Source organism: Trichosurus vulpecula, chromosome 3 (assembly GCF_011100635.1).
Source record: "Trichosurus vulpecula isolate mTriVul1 chromosome 3, mTriVul1.pri, whole genome shotgun sequence".
NCBI classification, from domain to species: Eukaryota; Metazoa; Chordata; class Mammalia; order Diprotodontia; family Phalangeridae; genus Trichosurus; species Trichosurus vulpecula.
Window position 1 is genome coordinate 257685341 of NC_050575.1, and position 18709 is coordinate 257704049.

General features: G+C 38.0%; 1 protein-coding gene across 1 annotated transcript in view; it reads left to right on the top strand.

Moving 5' to 3' along the window:
* MCPH1 (microcephalin 1) overlaps window positions 1-15708 on the top strand; it is a 341986-nt gene extending 326278 nt beyond the window's left edge. The window contains exon 14 of the mRNA XM_036748364.1: window positions 15318-15708. Coding sequence (XP_036604259.1) covers window positions 15318-15370 — 53 coding nt within the window. The 3' untranslated portion in view covers window positions 15371-15708. The remainder of the gene's footprint in view (window positions 1-15317) is intronic.
* Window positions 15709-18709: the final 3001 nt, after the last annotated feature.

Below are 18709 nucleotides of genomic sequence, written 5' to 3' on the forward strand. Positions count from 1 at the left end.
ATCGATGGGCAATAAGACTAAAAAGATAGACTGATGCCAGATTGTGATGTCTTTATATGCCAAACAAAGGAATTCACATCTTATCCTATCGAGCTTTTTCAGTAGTAGCATGATATGATCGTATCTGTGCTTTAAGAATACCATTTGACAGATGTGGGGAGAATGAATTAGAGAGGAGAATCAGGAAGACCAATAAAGAAGTTATTTTAATGGTCCATGTGAGAGAGTTAGAATTCAGATGATCATGTGAATAGATAGAAGTGGATAATGGAGGTTAGATTGTGGAGTTAGAATGAGTGAGATTTGGAAACTGATTGTATATGAGGAAGTGGGAAAAGTCAAAGATGCCCTTGAGATTGTGAACATGGGTAACTAGAAGGATGAGTGGCCTCAACATAAATAGGGAAATAAGAAAAGGGAAAAGTTGAACTGGGGCCAGGTTTGAGGTTATTTGTTTTGTACATGTTTAGATTGAGGTGCTTATGGGCACCTTCTAATTGAAGGTGTCTAATATAAGACTAGAGTTCATCAGAGCAATTAGGGCTAAATTTATAGTTCTTGGTGTTGTCTGTATAAAAGTGATGGAGAGTATAGAAAGATATAACAAAAAGGTCTATTGCAGAATGCTAATTATACCATTGTATGAAGAGTCTTTGTGTGTATGATTCTCCTGACTCTACTTTCCTTGCTCTATTAAATTCATGTAAGTTTCACCACATTACTTAGACTCTCCATGTCCATCATTCCTTATAGTGTAATAATATTCCATTACATTCACATGCTACTCTTATTCAGCCACTCCCTATCAATGTGCACCTACTTTCTAGCTTTTTGCTACTGTTAAAAGTGCTACTTCGAATATCCTGACTTGGATATTGGAGACTTTTTTCCTGTCATTAACCTCCTTGGATATATGCCTCATAATGGGATAGCTAGTTCTGAGTGTATGAACAACTTACATACTTTTTTTTGAATGATTCCAAAATATTTTCCAGTATGAGTGAAACAATTCATAACTTAATACCAACAAGGTATTAGTGTGTCTGTCTTCCTACAGCCCCTCCAAAACTGATTATTTCTGTCCATTAGGATTTTTGCCACTTTGATGGGTTTAATGCAATATTTCAGAGTTGTTTTAATTTCTCTTTCTTTTCTGTCGTGGAAGCCAGTAGTAGAGTCAGTCCTACTCTCAATCTTAAGAAGGAGTGATTCAGGGGTTTCAGGGAAAGGATAGGTAGGAACCTATAACTTAAATACTACCGAGGAAGTAATCTCTGGTGAGATAGGGGATTTAGAAATGAAGTTCTGAAAATACAAAGGAAAACAATTCTATTGAGAAACAAATCATATTTTTCTGAAGAAATTAATGAGGATGCATAAGAAACTCACTAACCAACTTAAGATTTTTTTTTAATGCACAGATAATGGAAACAAGAACAGGTAAGAGAGGATAAGTATATGAACAGAAGAAACTATAAAAATAGTGTAAGGTGTGCTCAAGCTGTAAATGAGCTAGAGCTGTCTAGGGAAGCCAAGGACAACAAAGAGAGGGGTTTTGGTGATATTGGGAGAAAAGTGAAAATTGCAAAAGAGGTAGGCTCTTGCTTAAGGAACAGAAGAATAGTAATTGAGAAGAGAGAGAATGTGAATTTAGCTATGCAAGTCTTACTTTCCATCTGTTCCCTCTGCCAAGGAAAATGACCTGTGTTCAGTAAATGAAAGAGCTAAAATGACAAAGAGGCGGGGAGAGAGTGGGAGAGCACCTAGCTGCTCTTGATGAATTCAAGTCTCCTGTCCTAGATCCATCACTCACACTGGTGCTGCATAGGTGATTGCTGAGATACTGTCAGTGATGTTTGAAAGATAATGGAAATTTGAAGAGATACCACACAATTGGGGAAGGGCAAATGTCTAAATTTTCAAAAAAGAAAAGAGAACAGCCTGCAAACTATAAACCAGTGATCTTGATTCTGGTTCCTAAGAATATGATAGGTGAACATCTGAAGAGCAATTTTTTCTTTGCCAAAGAGAATGACCTTTATACTGGAAATTTAAAAGAAAAAAATAGTTATCAAGGGGTTGATACCCAGAATAAGTAAGGTGATAGAGAGCCCTGAGCACTTAATGAATTCAAGTCACATGGAATAGATGAACTATATCTCTGGATTCTAAAAGAACTGATACTTATGATTGTTGAGCCACTGGATAAAGACTTAGGTGTCATGCTTATCAGTTATACAGATGCCACAAACCTGGGAGTAAAAACTAACACAGTAGATGCCAGAGTCAAGATTCAAAAAGATCTTGACAGAGCAGGGCTGAATCTAATAAGATTAAATTCAATGGCTGTAAACTGTTTGCTTACATACCAAAAAATCAACTTCATAAACACAAGATGGGTAAGACATTGTTAGCAGTTTGACTTAAAAAAAAAAACCTAGGGGTTTTAATGGATCACAAACTCAATATGAGTCAACAGCTAAGATGTGGAAGCTGAAAGTGTTAATAAGATCTTGAGCTTCATTGCTAAATGAATATCCTGTAGTAATAAGGAGGTGATAATCCCTCTTTATATTCTGTCTCCTGGTCTGACTTCATCTAGAATACTGTATTCAGTTCTGGGTACCACTGTTTAAGAAGAATATTGAAAAACTGGAGAGTAAGTTCCTTGAGGGAAGACTATCTTTTTGTATCCCCAGCACTTAGCACAGTGCCTGGCCCATTGTAAGCACTTAATAAATGTTTATTGAATAAATGAATGCTTCCAGAGAAGGGCTACCAGGATGATGAAGGACTCAGTTGATGGAATTGATGTTTAACCTGGAGAATAAAAGACTCATGGGAGATCATGAGAGTATGTGAAGGGCTGTTACCAGGAAAAATTATTAAAATTGTGCTGCTTTGCTGCAGAGAACAGAGTCAGGAGCATTGAGTGAAATTGCAAAGTGCCAAAGTTAGTCTGGATGTCAGGAATGACTTTCTTACAGTTAGAGCTACTAGAAAGTGAAATGGTTTGCTTCACAAGGTAGAAGTTTTCAAGCAGAGGCTGAATGACCATTTGTTGGGTATGTTATTATGGGGTTCCCTTCACTATGGGTTGAGAAAGATGACTTCTGAGGTCCCACTGAAGTTATGTGATTCTCTGATTTTGTCCTGTCAATTTGTCCTCAACTTCTATGTTTTTGTGTTCCAAATCTGTTCCTTTTCAGAAACACTACCATTATGGAATAATTCTTTATTTGTTCTAAATTGTCTACTGTCTTATTTGTCCTTTGGATTTCTTTTTTGGTAACTGTAATTCCCTTTACAATGTCTATCCTTATGTCTTCCTTTAATCATTTTATTTCTTTTTTGAAACATTTTGGACTTTCTTGCAGTTTTTCAGTTATTTCTGGCAGTTTTGTTCTAGTTTTTATCTCTTTCACCAGGGGTATCTAGAACAGAACTACAGGACACAGATGAGAGCAGTGAGCCTATAAGGCTGCCTTCTGCTTTATTTTTTTATAACTTGATTTTGGCACTTTTTTTGTCTTTCTGAAGTAGAGGCAAAGAACTTACTCAGCATCTTGTCCAAAGTCTCCAGACTTTTTCTTTGGCAAATACTACCGCCACAGATCAAGTATCTGAATGTGATTCTCACATGACAGTTAATGTCAGAGCATATTGAGTTGCCAGCACATTGCAATGGCATGGCGGATAAATAATATCTCTAGATTTGTCCCTGTCTGTTCATATAGTGCTTTTTTTTTAACTTTCTTCATTTTCTTCCCTTCCTTTTATTTATTTATCTATTTTTAGCAGTGATGGGGGATGGTTTGGGAAAGGGAGAAGAGCCTAAGTAGAAGTGAGATAAAAAGGATAATTGTCTTTTCCTGAAGGAATCTGGTGGAAACACCTTAAATAAATAAATTACATTTATTGTTTTAAACTGTTGAAGTCCTGACTTAAGACCAAGAGAGTTTTATTATGAACAAGTGTCCAGTCATTAAAAATAATGAAGAGACATTCATCACATATTTTCTTTGTTTGGAACACACTGGTGGTAGGGGTGGGGAACCCTTTAAAAAGCTGTCAGTGTAAAGGAAGACATCATCATTATCAGGAAGATAAAACACATACATCAAAAAATGTAAGACAACTTATGAAATAACTTACATTCCTAACAAGTTCAAAATTGTGTTTTCATGAGATTTGGTTAAGCTGACACCATCAGCTTAATATATGTTTGTCTGTAGAATCAGAAGTAATAAAGGGGCAAAGCCTTTATTCTTTTCTTTAGGAGGGAATCAGTCACCCAGACATAACACTGGATGTGAACGTCTGATCAGAGATGTAAGGATACAGCCTGCATATCAAAGATCAATGTTCTGAGTACACTTTATATTTATATAAGATTTTAGAGCATTATTGGTTTTACTGTTATTATTTATTATTGTTTCAATTGATAAACAACTTAAAAGTGGTTAAACGCAATTCCAAGTTACATTAGAAATCATAAAACAATGCTATTAAATTACTCTCTCTCTCTCTTTCTCCCCTAGCTTCCCTTAACTTATTAGTAATAGGAGAAAGCCTGAGAACAGGAGATGGAGTATATGTTGCTTAAGATCTTATTAGAATGAAGATCATTTTGTTTTGATGGGTTGATCAGTGCCTCTTCATTATTTTTAATAAGTAGATACTCATTCGTTTATTCAGTTTCATTTCAATTGCTTTGAATTTCTCATTTGTGAGCCTGTTCTTAGAATGTTTCCTTTCTGCTGGCTATGATTAACACTAATAATTACTCATTCCCATTGATTAAATCTTTCCTTCTGCCCCACCCCCCCACCTTGCCAACATTTCAAAACCTTAAAACCAAAGTGCCGCATAATATGGAGCAGAGCAGATCAGCAAAGTACAGTGAGAGGTCTAGAGACTCTTTATCAAAAAACAAGGGTTCAAGCTTGAGCTGATAATGAACCTAGCAGATATTTCCTAATTGCTAGTAAGTTAAAACAATACATTTTTGGATTCTCAGATTCAACAATTGTAACTATTTTTGTTTACCTTTAAGAGATTTTCTCATGTTTTTTCATGAAAATGTTAATGTAGAAAAAAAACTTCTTGATTTTTCTCAATGCATTTTAGTCACTATACTGCCATCAGCAAGCAACTTAGAAACAGTGAACATTGTTTATTGCAATACAAAGTGTGCTCTGTTTTTGGCAGCACTGGGTCCAGAAGCAGAAAGGAAAATTTTATGGACAAAACCTTTTATCCTGATTTGTGCCAACATCAATGATGAGGTGTTCTAAAAGTCAGTGGAAAAGAGGAGGAAATGCCAGTTAGGGAGATACTGAGTTGTTTGCCTGAAATTAAAAATTCTGAACTTTCATGTTTAGTCCCTTGGAAGTAATAATAGCGTCTCTCATTTCCGTAACACTTTAAGGTTTATATAACACTCCTCACAATAACCTGATGACAGGTAGTGGAACAGTGGTTATCCCTTTTCACAAATGAGGACACTGAGTCCTGGAGAGGTAAAGTGACTTGCCCACAATGACACAATTATTCCAACTTTGACTTCATTGCTCTTTCCACTGCACATACCTTGGATATCTTTATAATACCTAACATGTACACAGTACTTTAAAATTCACAAAGCATTTTGGGTTCATTATTTTATTTGTTCCTAGTTTATCCTTCCTGCTGCTAAACCACCAAAGCTGAAGACCAGGAAGTTTACACAGGATTATTGTTAAAATAGACTCATTTGTTGTTATATTTGATGAGTAGCTCAGAAGCTAGTAAGTTTCACTTAGTAAGTTTGATTAAGAATTTAATAAGAAGTCAATTATTCCAAACTCTACTCAAGGTAATTGATTCAACCAGTGTTATTCCTCAGCATGTTCAGCCTCATCCTAGCTAATCCTTCTAGTTTTATCCTTGGTTTACTTTGTGGTTATCAGAAGCACTTAATGTTTTAGGCTCCTTCTTTTTCTTTGTTAAACAGTTCTCCTGAAAGGTCTCTGGTTTTGAAAGAACATAATATGATGCCACAGGCTTCTGGGGATCCATATTACATCCTGTTTCAACTATTGTACTGTTTTATTAATGTCAGTATGTATATAGATTCAGTTTTAATACTGACTTCTTCATCCAGAGTTTCCAGTGGAATCAGTCCCCTCCTACCACAGTTAGCCAACAGAGAAAGCAAGGTAGTATGGTGGAAAGAGGCCTGGAGTAAGTCAGGAAGCAGTTACTTGAGTGCTGCTCCTACCACCATGCCTGGGTATGACTCAGAACAAGTCATTTCATCTCTTAAGGACCCATAATCCTCATCAATAAAAGGAAGAATTTGGGCTAGCCCATTATTTCCCAAATTACTTTCTTCATACTGCTGTCCCCTACTATCACAAAGTTTTTACTTTCTTTTGAAGGCATTCTCTAAGAATATTTCAGTGCTTGTGATAGTTCACCCCTAAAATATTAAATGCAAAATTATGTGTGTAATAAAAGAAGATGAGGGAAAAAACCCTTGTCCTGCTGCCATCTGAGGCCTGATGAAACTATTTGGAAGAGGTCTTGAGTGAGGAATCCTGTGAGGGCAGCCAGGCAGCACGTGGGTCAGAAGAAGGTAGTAGTAGGGAATGAGTGAGCCAAACAGAGAGAAACAGGTATGCAGGAGTATAAGCATATACTTCTGCTGAAAGCAGATAGGGAAGTTTGCCTCTGGAAAACTATGGCTCATTTAAAAGGAATAGCATAAGTAAAGGGATGAGACAAGAAACACTAGTGTTTGTTCAAAGACATATACTCATAAGGAAATATAAGAATCAGCAGGGACAGTGTAATGGAGATCATTTGTTTGATGATAAACAAAACCAGAAACTGACTGTAGACATTGGAATATACTACAGACCACCTGGACAAATAGGAAATAGATGAAGAATTCAGGAAATACATCACAAACCTGGCACAGATGAATGATTGTAGTAATAATGGGGAATTCCACTTATCCAGATATCACCTGGAACCCCCCTCTCTTTATCTCTCCCCAAAACAGAACTGCTAATAATTTCTTGATTTGCTTCATTTCTTCTTTCAAAAAGTAGAAGAAACAACTTGGAGAACTTCTGTTCTAGATGTGATTTTCAACAAGGAGGAACCCAGTTAATGGGCTAGAAATGACAGCAATTTGGAGGAAGAAGTGATAATTCCATCTTAGGATTTAGGCGAGAGGAAAAGAGGGAAGCCAGTCATGGTAGAACATGTGCCAGTGATATTGGGAGAGATCATTTCTAAGGTTTTAGAGAAAGGATAGATAGGAACCCATGGACTGAAGTTTTTTAGGGGAAGTTAGCCTAGTAGGCATGTGAATAGCTCTAGAATGAAATATTGATGACACAAAGAGGGGAGTTAACCAAAGAAACCAATGTAGTTCCACAAATAATTATTTGCCAACCAACTTATATTTTTAAAAGATGTGTACAAAAGCCAAGGACAGGAAGCAGACTGAATATAAAAAACATGGCACAAAGCTATAACAATACTTTTGGCAGCACTAAAGCTCAGAATAAACTGAAATTGATGAGCAAAACTAAAAACAATAAAGGTGGAAAAAGGCATGCTGAGTTATAGTGGGGAAAAGAGAAGAATTAAGGAAAATACAGGTCATCCTAGAGAACAAAATATTTAGAAAGTATATGACAACAGTTTTCAAACATATGAAAAGCTAATACAGTGTGTTCAACTGTGTTAGGGACACATTTAGCATGTCCATACTAAGTTTAATGACTTAACACTGCTCTGAGACTTTGGGGATAACACATATATGGATAAATTACTTTGATATAACACTTTAAATTTTTCCCAGTGCTTTAAACAAAACTATAGGCATTTTACAGAAAAGAAAATAGACTTTGAGAAATTATGTGACTTGGCCATTGTCACAAAGCTAGTAAGTGTCAGAGACAATTTGAATAGTCTTCCTGACTCCAAGTCCAACATTGCCATGTTACCCAAAAGTGAGATTAGATTTTCCTGCTTAGCCTCAGAGGGTAGAAATAGGAGAAATGGATGGAAAGTACAAGTGAGCAAAAGAAGATAAAAATATTTTAATAGTTGCAGCCATTCAATAATGAAATTTTTTTATGTGTAATAGTGAGTTTGCTAAGATTATCATACATTTACACAGTCTATTATATGCATGTACAATTTTTTTGCATATTTTTTCCATTAGAATCTGAATTTTTCAAGAACAAGGGCTATATTCTTGCCTTTCTTTGTATCCCCAATGCAAATTTTGTAGTATTTTGTAACACATGCTGTGTTACAAATGTTAACAAATGCTTGTTGATTGTCACTGGAAATGTTCATACAGGCTGGATGACCGTATCAAAGACAGGATTCTTACACTGAGTATAAGCCTTTGTTAGATGATCTCCAAATTCTTCACACACTCAGCTTTGTGATTCTTTTGGTTAGCATGAAACTGAAATAACAGTAGTGTCTTATATTCCAAAACCTTGTATTATAGTATTCCTGAACACTTTATGCAAATACTTCTAGGCCCATTTTACAAATGAAAAACTAACACAGATAAATAAAATGACTTGTGTACTATACTATAAAAAGGCTAAGTGCCAGTAGGTTCCCAGGTGTATGTCTAAATTAGAAGACCACACAGAAACATGGGTACTAAACTCTTACCTCCCTGTGTGCCAAGACCTGTCAAAATTATTTTTCTTAAGTTTTCATAGGCGTTGCTCCTATGTAGCTCAATTTACTGCTACTCTCTTTTTCAGCCAGATAAGATTGACATTATTCTAACATCTGTCCTTACATTTACATTTTATTGGGTGTTTAAGGATTATTCATATAATCTGACAGTGGAATTTCTGGATGTGGTTATCTTCAGACGCCAAGTAAACTTGGATAAAAATCATTTATCAAATTTGCGTTTACAGTCAGGAATTTGGGGCTGTAGTGGATCCCTAGACACAGATACTTTGGCTTGCAGCCATACTTGAGCTGTCAAATGACCCTTTGTTCTCACACTTGTGTTTGTTTAGTGCTTTTTTATATTGTGTCATGAGACTGCTTGCTAGAAGACTATGATGCGATGTGCTGTTCTTATGCAGAGGGGGCAGGTCTTACGTATGACTCTATTGCCGTGAGAGAATCTCCAACTTTTTTGTTAGGGTTTTTTTTCCCCCATTTTTGTAGTTAGCTAGTCTGTTTGCCCTTTGTGAAGATATTTAGATTGTTGAAGTTTAAGTATATGGGGGATCTCAGCATAAGAATAAATGAATGAATGAACATTTGTTAAGAGACCATGAACTAAAGGAGCTTCCATTTTGGGTGGTGGCCAGTAATTGATGAGAAAACTGTAGAGGAGCTGATCTGAAAGTGTTCCAAGATTTGCAGTCACCAATCAGGAAAGCAGGGCTCTAGGATGGAAGTTCCTTTAGGTCCTGGTCCCTGGTGTGGACAAAAAGGCAATTAGGAGGTTATGGAGTATGAAGAAAGAAGGAAGTGCTTTATCCTTTAAAGAGGTAGTGATCTTCCTGGAAGGACTGGGTATGAACAGTTATTTTCCCTGCTTCCCACACTAAACAGTTCTCCAAGAAAGCTCACTCAAAGAAAGTGAGGGGATTTGGTTGGGGTGCTTATTAGTTAGGGATTTGGAGGGGGGAAGTTCCATCAAGACCAGAGGGATGCCTGTCTCTTTAAGTAAAATAGTTGTATTTCTGGCGCTGGTGGCTGTCCCACTTCTGCTGTGTCCAGTGGAACTTGCCTTCCCACTTAAGTAGTTACTTTCTGTTCACTTATGTACAAAGATCCTTAGGTAACTATGCTATACTGCCCCCTTACTCAGTAGTCTTTCACATAGCAAGAGTGAGCCCCAAATACACTTGCATTCCTCCCTCAGGCACGTGGCGCTTGCTACAACTCTTTCAGTCTCCTATTATGCCGCAGCTGAGGTGATATCTTTTGGGTCACTTACTAGTTTGTGCTTCATATAAAGAGAGGTCTGTAATTGGGGTCTCTTCTCCATCAGCCCTCTCAGCCAGTGACTATGACTGTCTTCCTATCAGAGCCAGGCTGCACCAGAAAGTTACAAAAGCAAGGCTGAGATCAGATCTGCTCTTAGTACTCTTCTGTTTCACTCTTCTCTGAATTCCAGTTAACTCTATTCTATTCTTTGAATCTTTCATTCAAAGATCATCTAACATAATTAAAACCCCATTTTCATTCTTAATCCTTGTCATATCTTCCTAGGTAGCTAAATATTCCCAGAGCCCTACTTCCTCAAATGGAATATGGTGAATACGGTGTTGTATTTCCCCCCTCTGTTCTGCATAAATGTTAAATAATGCACTAGCTAAAGAAGACTAAAAAGGGCTGGTGACCTTTGTTTTCCCTTGCCACAACATCATCTCATTGTCTGGGCTTTTTCTCAGGTCTCTAGAAGTTTTGGGAAGGTAGAACACTAAAAGTATAGCTTAAGTTTTAGGACTTCAGTCTACCAATATATCAACTTTTGTATTGCATGTAACATGCTGTTAACAAAATCAAGAGCAGTTATCTTTTAGTAATCCTCATAATCCTTTCTTTTGTGTGTGTGTCTTTGTGTGTGTGTGCGTGCACGTGCTCGAGCATGCATCACAACCAGGACTGCTTGTATTCTATCACACACAACAGTGATTCTTTCATGTCTATCAAAGAGAGTTGGTTTGCTCTGTCTTCCATGAAAGTGAGGTAAGGGACAGGAAGAAGAGAGAAGGAAAGGGAAGGGAACAAGCACTCACTAAGTGCCTACTATATACCAAGTGCTATGCTAAATACTACAAATATTTTCTCATTTTATCCTCATAACAACCCTGTGAGGTAGGTGCCATTATTATCCCCATTCACAGATGAGGAACCTGAAGCAAACAGGAGTTAAGTGATTTTCCTTGGGTCACACAACTAGTGTTTAAGGCTAGATTTGAACCCAGGTCTTCCTAAGTCCAGACCTAGTACTCTATTTACTGTGCCACCTAATTGCAATTTGTCGATAACTTCTTTACTAACATTTCACACTCTGTGGTCAGTACCAACAGTCTATTTCATTATTTACTCCTCACTTATATAATAGATAATAACGTCAACTAGAGATCCTAGCAAATATGTGTCACAGATATCAGCGACACATTGTGGAATGAAATCCATGACTGCAATATCGCCCTCATTATTCAAAAGAAACAGGATAGGCCAAGAGGTATGGAAGGGGGATGGAGAGAGAATTGGTTTATAAATTAAGAAGATACACTCATGTGACTTTATTTTTTTTTATTCTCTACATACTTATATATGTATTTGTCCTACCCATTAGGATATAAGCACCTTGCAAGTAGAAATGGATGATCTTGTGAATTCCATGCAAGCAGGGAATGTTGTATTCTTTGTATTTGAATCTCTAGCATGAAGCACAATGCCTGTCACATAGTAGGTACTTATAATATTGTTGATTTATTAACTGATGTGAGGAAATCCAGGCACCAGTGGGGAAAAATCTTATGGAGAGAATTTGGGTAAAGATAAAATCAGGAACAGAATTGACATCATTACTGAAAGATACTACAGATCACCTTAGAAACAGATCACAAACCTGGCACAGAGGCATGATATGGTAGTGTTAGAAGATCTTGCTTATCCAAACATTTCCAGAGACCTTGCTGTCTTTCCCATAATCAGAACAGCTCATACTTTCTAGATTTAATAATAATCTCAACCTTCAAAAGATAGAGGAATCCAAAAAAGGAAATTCTCTTCTGAATCTGACTTACAAACATGAAGGAACTGGCTGCTGGGTGGAAATGATGGGAATCTTGGGGGAAGTGACCGTTCCATCTTTGTGATAGAATAGCAGAGTAAAGCTCGTATAGTTTGACATATATACTAAATTTGGGGAGCACAGTTTTCAAAAGGTTCAGAGAAAGGACAAATAGAATCCCACGTCCTAAAATTCTTCATGGAAAATAAGCCCAGAAGTGATATAAATATCTCTAGAATAAAATTCTGATGACACAAAGGGAAGCAATTCCCATAACAAGAAAAAATGGTATTGTCTAAAGAGATGTATAACTGCAATAGGAACTAATCAACCAACTTCTAAAATAGAATATAGAAACAAGAACAGTAAATATGTGGCCCTTTAAAATAATATCAAGATAATTAAAGCTCCGTTAGGAAATAAGCCTCACCCTTGGACTCTGTTTTTACTGGTTTGTTGTTGGGACAATCAGTCATTGAACAATTAGCAATAAGAGGTTTACTTAGCGCTAACAAAGCGAAGATATGCAACAAAATACAGTGGCACTTTATGTGTCACTCCTTGTCTTCATATGGAAACATGTCTGAGCAACAGGGCAGGATTTGGTCTCTTTCATCTACCGGGTTAAAGGAACCCTGATTTCATGTGGGTGGAACTTTTTATGACCAGGGTCATTTGTCAAGGAGGGCAGGGGCTAATCAGGTCTCAAGAATAACTTTGTCACCTTTTACAGAAAAATAGGTGGAGGGAAACCCTGGTAAATACTGGCCCTGTCACTCAAAATAAACTAAGATTGAGGAGGAAAACTAAGAATAACATAAACGAGTTTTTAGCTATACTAAGAGAAAGAGGAAGATTAAAAAAAAGATACGATCAATGCTCAGGATGAAAGTGACACTTTCTGTTTCCTCTGAGAAGAGAGTAAGAGAGTTTGGTAAGTTCAAGTCAATAGACCTAGGTCTTGGAAGAAGTGACCGCTCTGTCATAGATTTTGTGGCAAAGAAGCAGAAAAGAGCTGAACCAGGGATGGAGAACCTGCAGCCTCGAGTCCACATGTGGCCCTCTAAGTCCTCAAGTGCGGCCCTTTGACTGAATCCAAACTTCACAGAACAAATTCCCTTAATAAAAGGATTTGTTCTGTAAAACTTGGACTCAGTCAAAAGGCTGAACCCAAAGACCTAGAAGGCCAAGTGTGGCCTTCAGGCCTCAGGTTCCCTACCCCTGAGCTGGACATGTTGACCATACCTATGATTTCAGTACCTAGGGAATTGAAAGAATTGGCAGGTGTGAAAGCTAAATGACTTCTGAATGATTTCTGAAAGACCATGGACAATAGGAGAATTTTCAAAGTACTAGAGAAGGGCAGACGTCCTGATTTTCAAAAAAAGAAAGAAGAGAAAAGTTGCTGGAGCCTGCAAGTTAGAGCCCAGTGAACTTGATTTCAGTTGCTGGAAAAATTATTGAATAGATTATTAAAGGGTTAGTGGTTAGAGCACTGCTCTTGAAAGCAGCAATACCTGGGTTAGAGCCCATCTCTGACACATACTGTGTGACCATGGGCAAATCGTTTAATTTCTTAGTGCGCTAGGCAACTCTGTTAAGTCTGTAAGTCACAGAGAAAGTATAACCCTGCATTGGTAGAGGGAATTTCCACACTTTAGAGATGCTTTTGCCAATGAAATCACAAGGGATGGTTAATGAATGTCGAGGGAATGAAGCCATGATTACACAAATTCAGCATGGCTTCATCAAGAACAGGTCATGTAAGAGTAACCTTATTTTCTTTTTTTGGCAGCATTTCTAGACCGTTAGATCAAGGGGCTACTATAGATAAAGATTATCTAGATTTTAGCAAAGCTTTTGCCAAGTCTTAAGTGGGGAAGTATAGAGATGTGGGCTAGAAAATAATGCAGTTAGGTGGAATTGGAACCAGTTGAATGACTGGATCCAAAGAATAGTCATTAATAGTTCAATGTCAATTTAGAAGAAAGTCTCCAATGTAGTGCCCCAGGGATCTATGATTGGTCTTATGGTCTCTTAACATCATTTTTATCAGAGTTAGATAAAAACAGAGATGGCAGATTTGTCATATTTGAAAATGACACAAGGCTGAGAAGGATAGCTAATATATTAATTAGCAGTCATATTTAAAACATCTTTAAAAGCTAGTTGGTCTACATCTTTTATAATTTTTATAATTCATTTTATAATGAAATCTAATCAGGATACAGGTAAAGTTTTATACTTCAGTTAAAAAATTCAATTTCATTAGTATAAGATGGGGAGATGTCAGTAGATAACAGTTTCTCTGAAAAAGAGCTGGTGGTTTTAGTGTACTGCAAGCTCAATATGTATCAACAATGTCACAGAGCAGCCAAGAAAGGCAATACAAGCCTAGGCTGCGTTAAAACATGACAATGTCAAGAACAAACAAGGTAGTTGTCCCACCTAACTCTTCCAGTGTCAGACCATCTCTGGAATATCATGGTCAGTTCTAGGTACCTCTTTTTTGAAAAGGCAGAGCAATGAGTCAGTAACCTGGTGATCATCCAGAGGAAGACAAACAGCATGGTGAAGGGTTGTGAGGTTATGCCATATAAAGAGCATATGAAAGACCTGGGGATAACTAGCCTAAGAAAATGGGTGCATGATAGCTGTCTTCTAGTATATCCAGTAGAAGGCTGTTTAGACTTCTTCTGCTTGCCCAGCAGAGAACAGTGTGTGAAGGTGCAAAAAAGCAAATTTAGGCTTAATAGAAAGAAAAACTTGCTACCAATGATGTGCAAAAGTAGAATCGGGTACTTCATGTGGTGGTAACTTCCCACTCATTGTAGGTCTTCAAGTAAAGGCTAACAGACAACTTATCTGAGTGATATGTTCTAGAGGATATTTTTGTTCATTTATGGTTTGAACTCAATAATCTCTTCCAACTTTGAGATTCTCTAACTCCAATCCTAACACTGATGGCTTTGAACCCCAGTCAAAAGAAATCCAAATGCCCCTGTTAAAGAAAGCCAAAGGAAGTGTTTGCTGCCACCTGCCAACCACAACTGCGTTCACTTATTGAGCTACAATGACATTTCAGCACCAAACCAAGACTCTCCTCATTAAATATTTTCATAGAATCTTAAAACATTAAGGCTAGATGGGACTTGAGGTCTGAAAATTCCAGAGTTGAAAGGGACCAAGTTAAAACAACCTTGCTAGAAGTCCCCTTGGAGAGGTAATCCAACCCCATCTTTTACAGAGGAAGAAAGTGAAGCCCAGAATCTATAATCATCTACTCAACAAATAATGAGCATCTCCTGCGCACTGGGTACTCAGTGCATGAAGTTATTTAAGGGCAGAGTGAAGACTAGGACCCACAATTCTGATCCTGTCCAGTTCTCCAGCCAGTACAACATTATTTTCTTTTTGTAGAATTAGAAACATCTTTGTTAAATGAAGACATCATTCCATGCATGCTTACACTGTCATTTTACCATGCTCAATAACTTCTCTTCTTCTTCTTCAGATTCAATCACTCAACACAAGATTTGTCCCTGTGAAAACTACCTAATGCCGTAAGAAGGAAGAAGTCACTCAGCATTTGGAAGGACATTAGGAACAACTTACAAATTTTTTTTTTTAGCCATTCACATGTAAAACAAAATCATAAAGTAAAAAGATTGCACAGATGAATGATACAGAGTTTTGTGCACCTTCACTATGCTTTTTATTGAATGTTCTTGTCCTTAGATAAACAGACAATAAAGTGTAACTTGGTGATTCCCTGAATCTTAGACATGAGATTGGGTTAACATCCAAATTGTGTGCTGGTGTATTGCTGATGCACTGATGTCTTTGTCCTAAATAGCAAGTCCTAAATGTAATGAGTGTTCATAACCACTTTTTAAAAAAGCAACATGCTGCTAAATAAGGTTGGAGATTTTAATAAGGCATAGAAAAATAACTATACAATAGCAAAGAATCAGAAATTGAGGTGCCCCGCAATTGGAGAATGGCTGAACAAGTTGTGTATGATTGTAATGGAATATTATTGTGCTACAAGAAATGGTGAACAGGGGGGTGGAGCCAAGATGGCAGCTGAAAAGCAGGGACTACCACGAGCTCCCCGCTGAGTCCCTCCAAAAACCTATAAAAAATGGCTCTGAACCAATTCTAGAACTGCAAAACCCACAAAAGAGCAGAGGGAAGCAAGGCTCCAGCCCAGGACAGCCTGGATGGTATCTGGGTGAGGTCTGTCCCGCACAGAGCTGGGAGCAGAGCAGAGCTCAGCATGGGCTGCATGGACCAACCAGTCCATGAGCCGGGCAGAGCGTGCCCTAGCGCCCTGAATCAGTGAGCTGCAGCAGTTACCAGATTTCCCTACCCACAAACACCAAAGACAACAGAGAAGGTTAGTGGGAAAAGCTGCGGGAGTGGAAGGAGTTCCCGGTTCGGCTACTGCCCCGGGGGCAGCGGAGGTGGGGCAGCTACAGAACTACAGCTGCAGTTGCTTCTGGCCCCAGGCCCACATGGTGGGAGGAATTAAGTGGTGGATCAGAGCAGGAGTGCAGAGCCTACTGAAGATCTAAGTCCAGTCCGGGTTGGGGGTTCTTAGGGAAGGAGGAGTGCTGGTGTGGCAGAGCTGGCACATCCCCCCAAGTTTGGAACATAGAACCCTTTAGTCTACAAGCAGTCATACCCCACTGAAAAACTCAAGGGTCAAGTTAGTTGGTTGGGAATATGGCCAGGCAGCGAAAACACACCGAGATTCAGTCTCAAACTTTGGAATCTTACTTTGGTGACAAAGAAGACCAAAACATACAGCCAGAAGAAGTCAACAGTCAAAGAGCCTACAACAGAAGCCTCCAAGAAAAACATGAACTGGTCTCAGGCCATGGAAGAGCTCAAAAAGGATTTGGAAAAGCAAGTTAGAGAAGCAGAGGAAAAACTGGGAAGAGAAATGAGAAGGATACAAGAAAACCATGAAAAACAAGTCAATGACTTGCTAAAGGAGACCCCCCAAAAAATGCTGAAAAATACACTGAAGAAAACAACACCTTGAAAAATAGACTAACTCAAATGGCAAAAGAGCTCCAAAAAGCCAATGAGGAGAAGAATGCCTAGAATGCCTTGAAAGGCAGAATTAGCCAAATGGAAAAGGAGGTCCAAAAGACCACTGAAGAAAATACTACCTTAAAATTAGATTGGAGCAAGTGGAAGCTAGTGACTTGATGAGAAATCAATATATTATAAAACAGAACCAAAGGAATGAAAAAATGGAAGACAATGTGAAATATCTCATTGGGAAAACCACTGACCTGGAAAATAGATCCAGGAGAGATAATTTTAAAATTATTGGACTACCTGAAAGCCATGGTGAAAAAAAGAACCTAGATATCATCTTTCAAGAAATTATCAAGGAGAACTGCCCTGATATTCTAGAGCCACAGGGCAAAATAGAAATTGAAAGAATCCATTGATCGCGTCCTCAAATAGATTCCAAAAAGAAATCTCCTAGGAATATTGTCGCCAAATTCCAGAGCTCCCAGATCAAGAAGAAAATACTGCAAGCAGCCAGAAAGAAACAATTTGAGTATTGTGGAAACATAATGAGAATAATCCAAGATTTGGCAGCTTCTACATTAAGAGATCGAAGGGCTTGGAATAGGATATTCTGGAGGTCAATGGAGCTAGGATTAAAACCTAGAATCACCTACCCAGCAAAACTGAGTATCCAAGTCAAAATATGGATTTTCAATAAAATAGAGAACTTTCAAGCTTTCTCAGTGAAAAGACCGGAGCTGAATAGAAAATTTGACTTTCAAACACAAGAATCAAGAGAAGGATGAAAAGGTAATCAAGAAAAAGAACAAGAAAAAGAAATTGCAAGGGACTTACTAAAGTTGAACTGTTTTGTTTACATTCCTACATGGAAAGATGATGTGTATGATTCATGAGACCTCAGTATTAGGGTAGCTGAAGGGAATATGCATATATATATATATATATATATATATATCGAGAGAGAGAGAGAGAGAGAGAGAGAGAGAGAGAGAGAGAGAGAGAGAGAGAGAAAGCAGACACGGTGAGTTGAAGATGAAGGGAAGATATCTAAAAGAAATAATATCAAATTAAGGGATGAGAGAGGAATATATCGAGAGAGGGAGATAGGGAGAGATAGAATGGGGTGGATTATCTCGCATAAAGGTGGCAAGAGGAAGCAGTTCTGTGGGAGGAGGGGAGAGGGCAGATGACGGGGGAATGAGTGAATCTTGCTGTCATCAGATTTGACCTGAGGAGGGAATACCACACATACTCAATTGGGTATCTTACCCCACAGGAAAGAAGAGGGAAGAAGATAAAAAAAAAAGGGGGATGATGGAGGGGAGGACAGATGGGGGTGGAGGTAATCAAAAACAAACACTTTCAAAAGGGGACAGGGTCAAAGGAGAAAATTCAATAAAGGGGGATAGGTTAGGAAGGAGCAAAATATAGTGAGTCTTTCACAACATGAGTATTGTGGAAGGGTTATACATAATGATACGCATGTGGCCTATGTTGAATTGCTTGACTTCTTAGGGAGGGTGGGTGGGAAGGGAAGAGGGGAGAGAATTTGGAACTCAAAGTTTTAAAAACAGATGTTCAAAAACAAAAAAAAAGTTTTTGCATGCAAATAGAAAATAAGATACACAGGCAATGAGGTATAGAAATTTATCATGCCCTACAAGAAAGAAAGGGAAAAGGGGATGGGAGGGGAGTGTGGTGACAGAAGGGAAGGCTGACTGGGGAACAGGGCAGCCAGAATATACACCATCTTGGAGTGAGGGGTGAGGGTAGAAATGGGGAGAAAATTTGTAATTCAAACTCGTGAAAATCAATGCTGAAAGCTAAATATATTAAATTTTAAAAAAAAGAAGA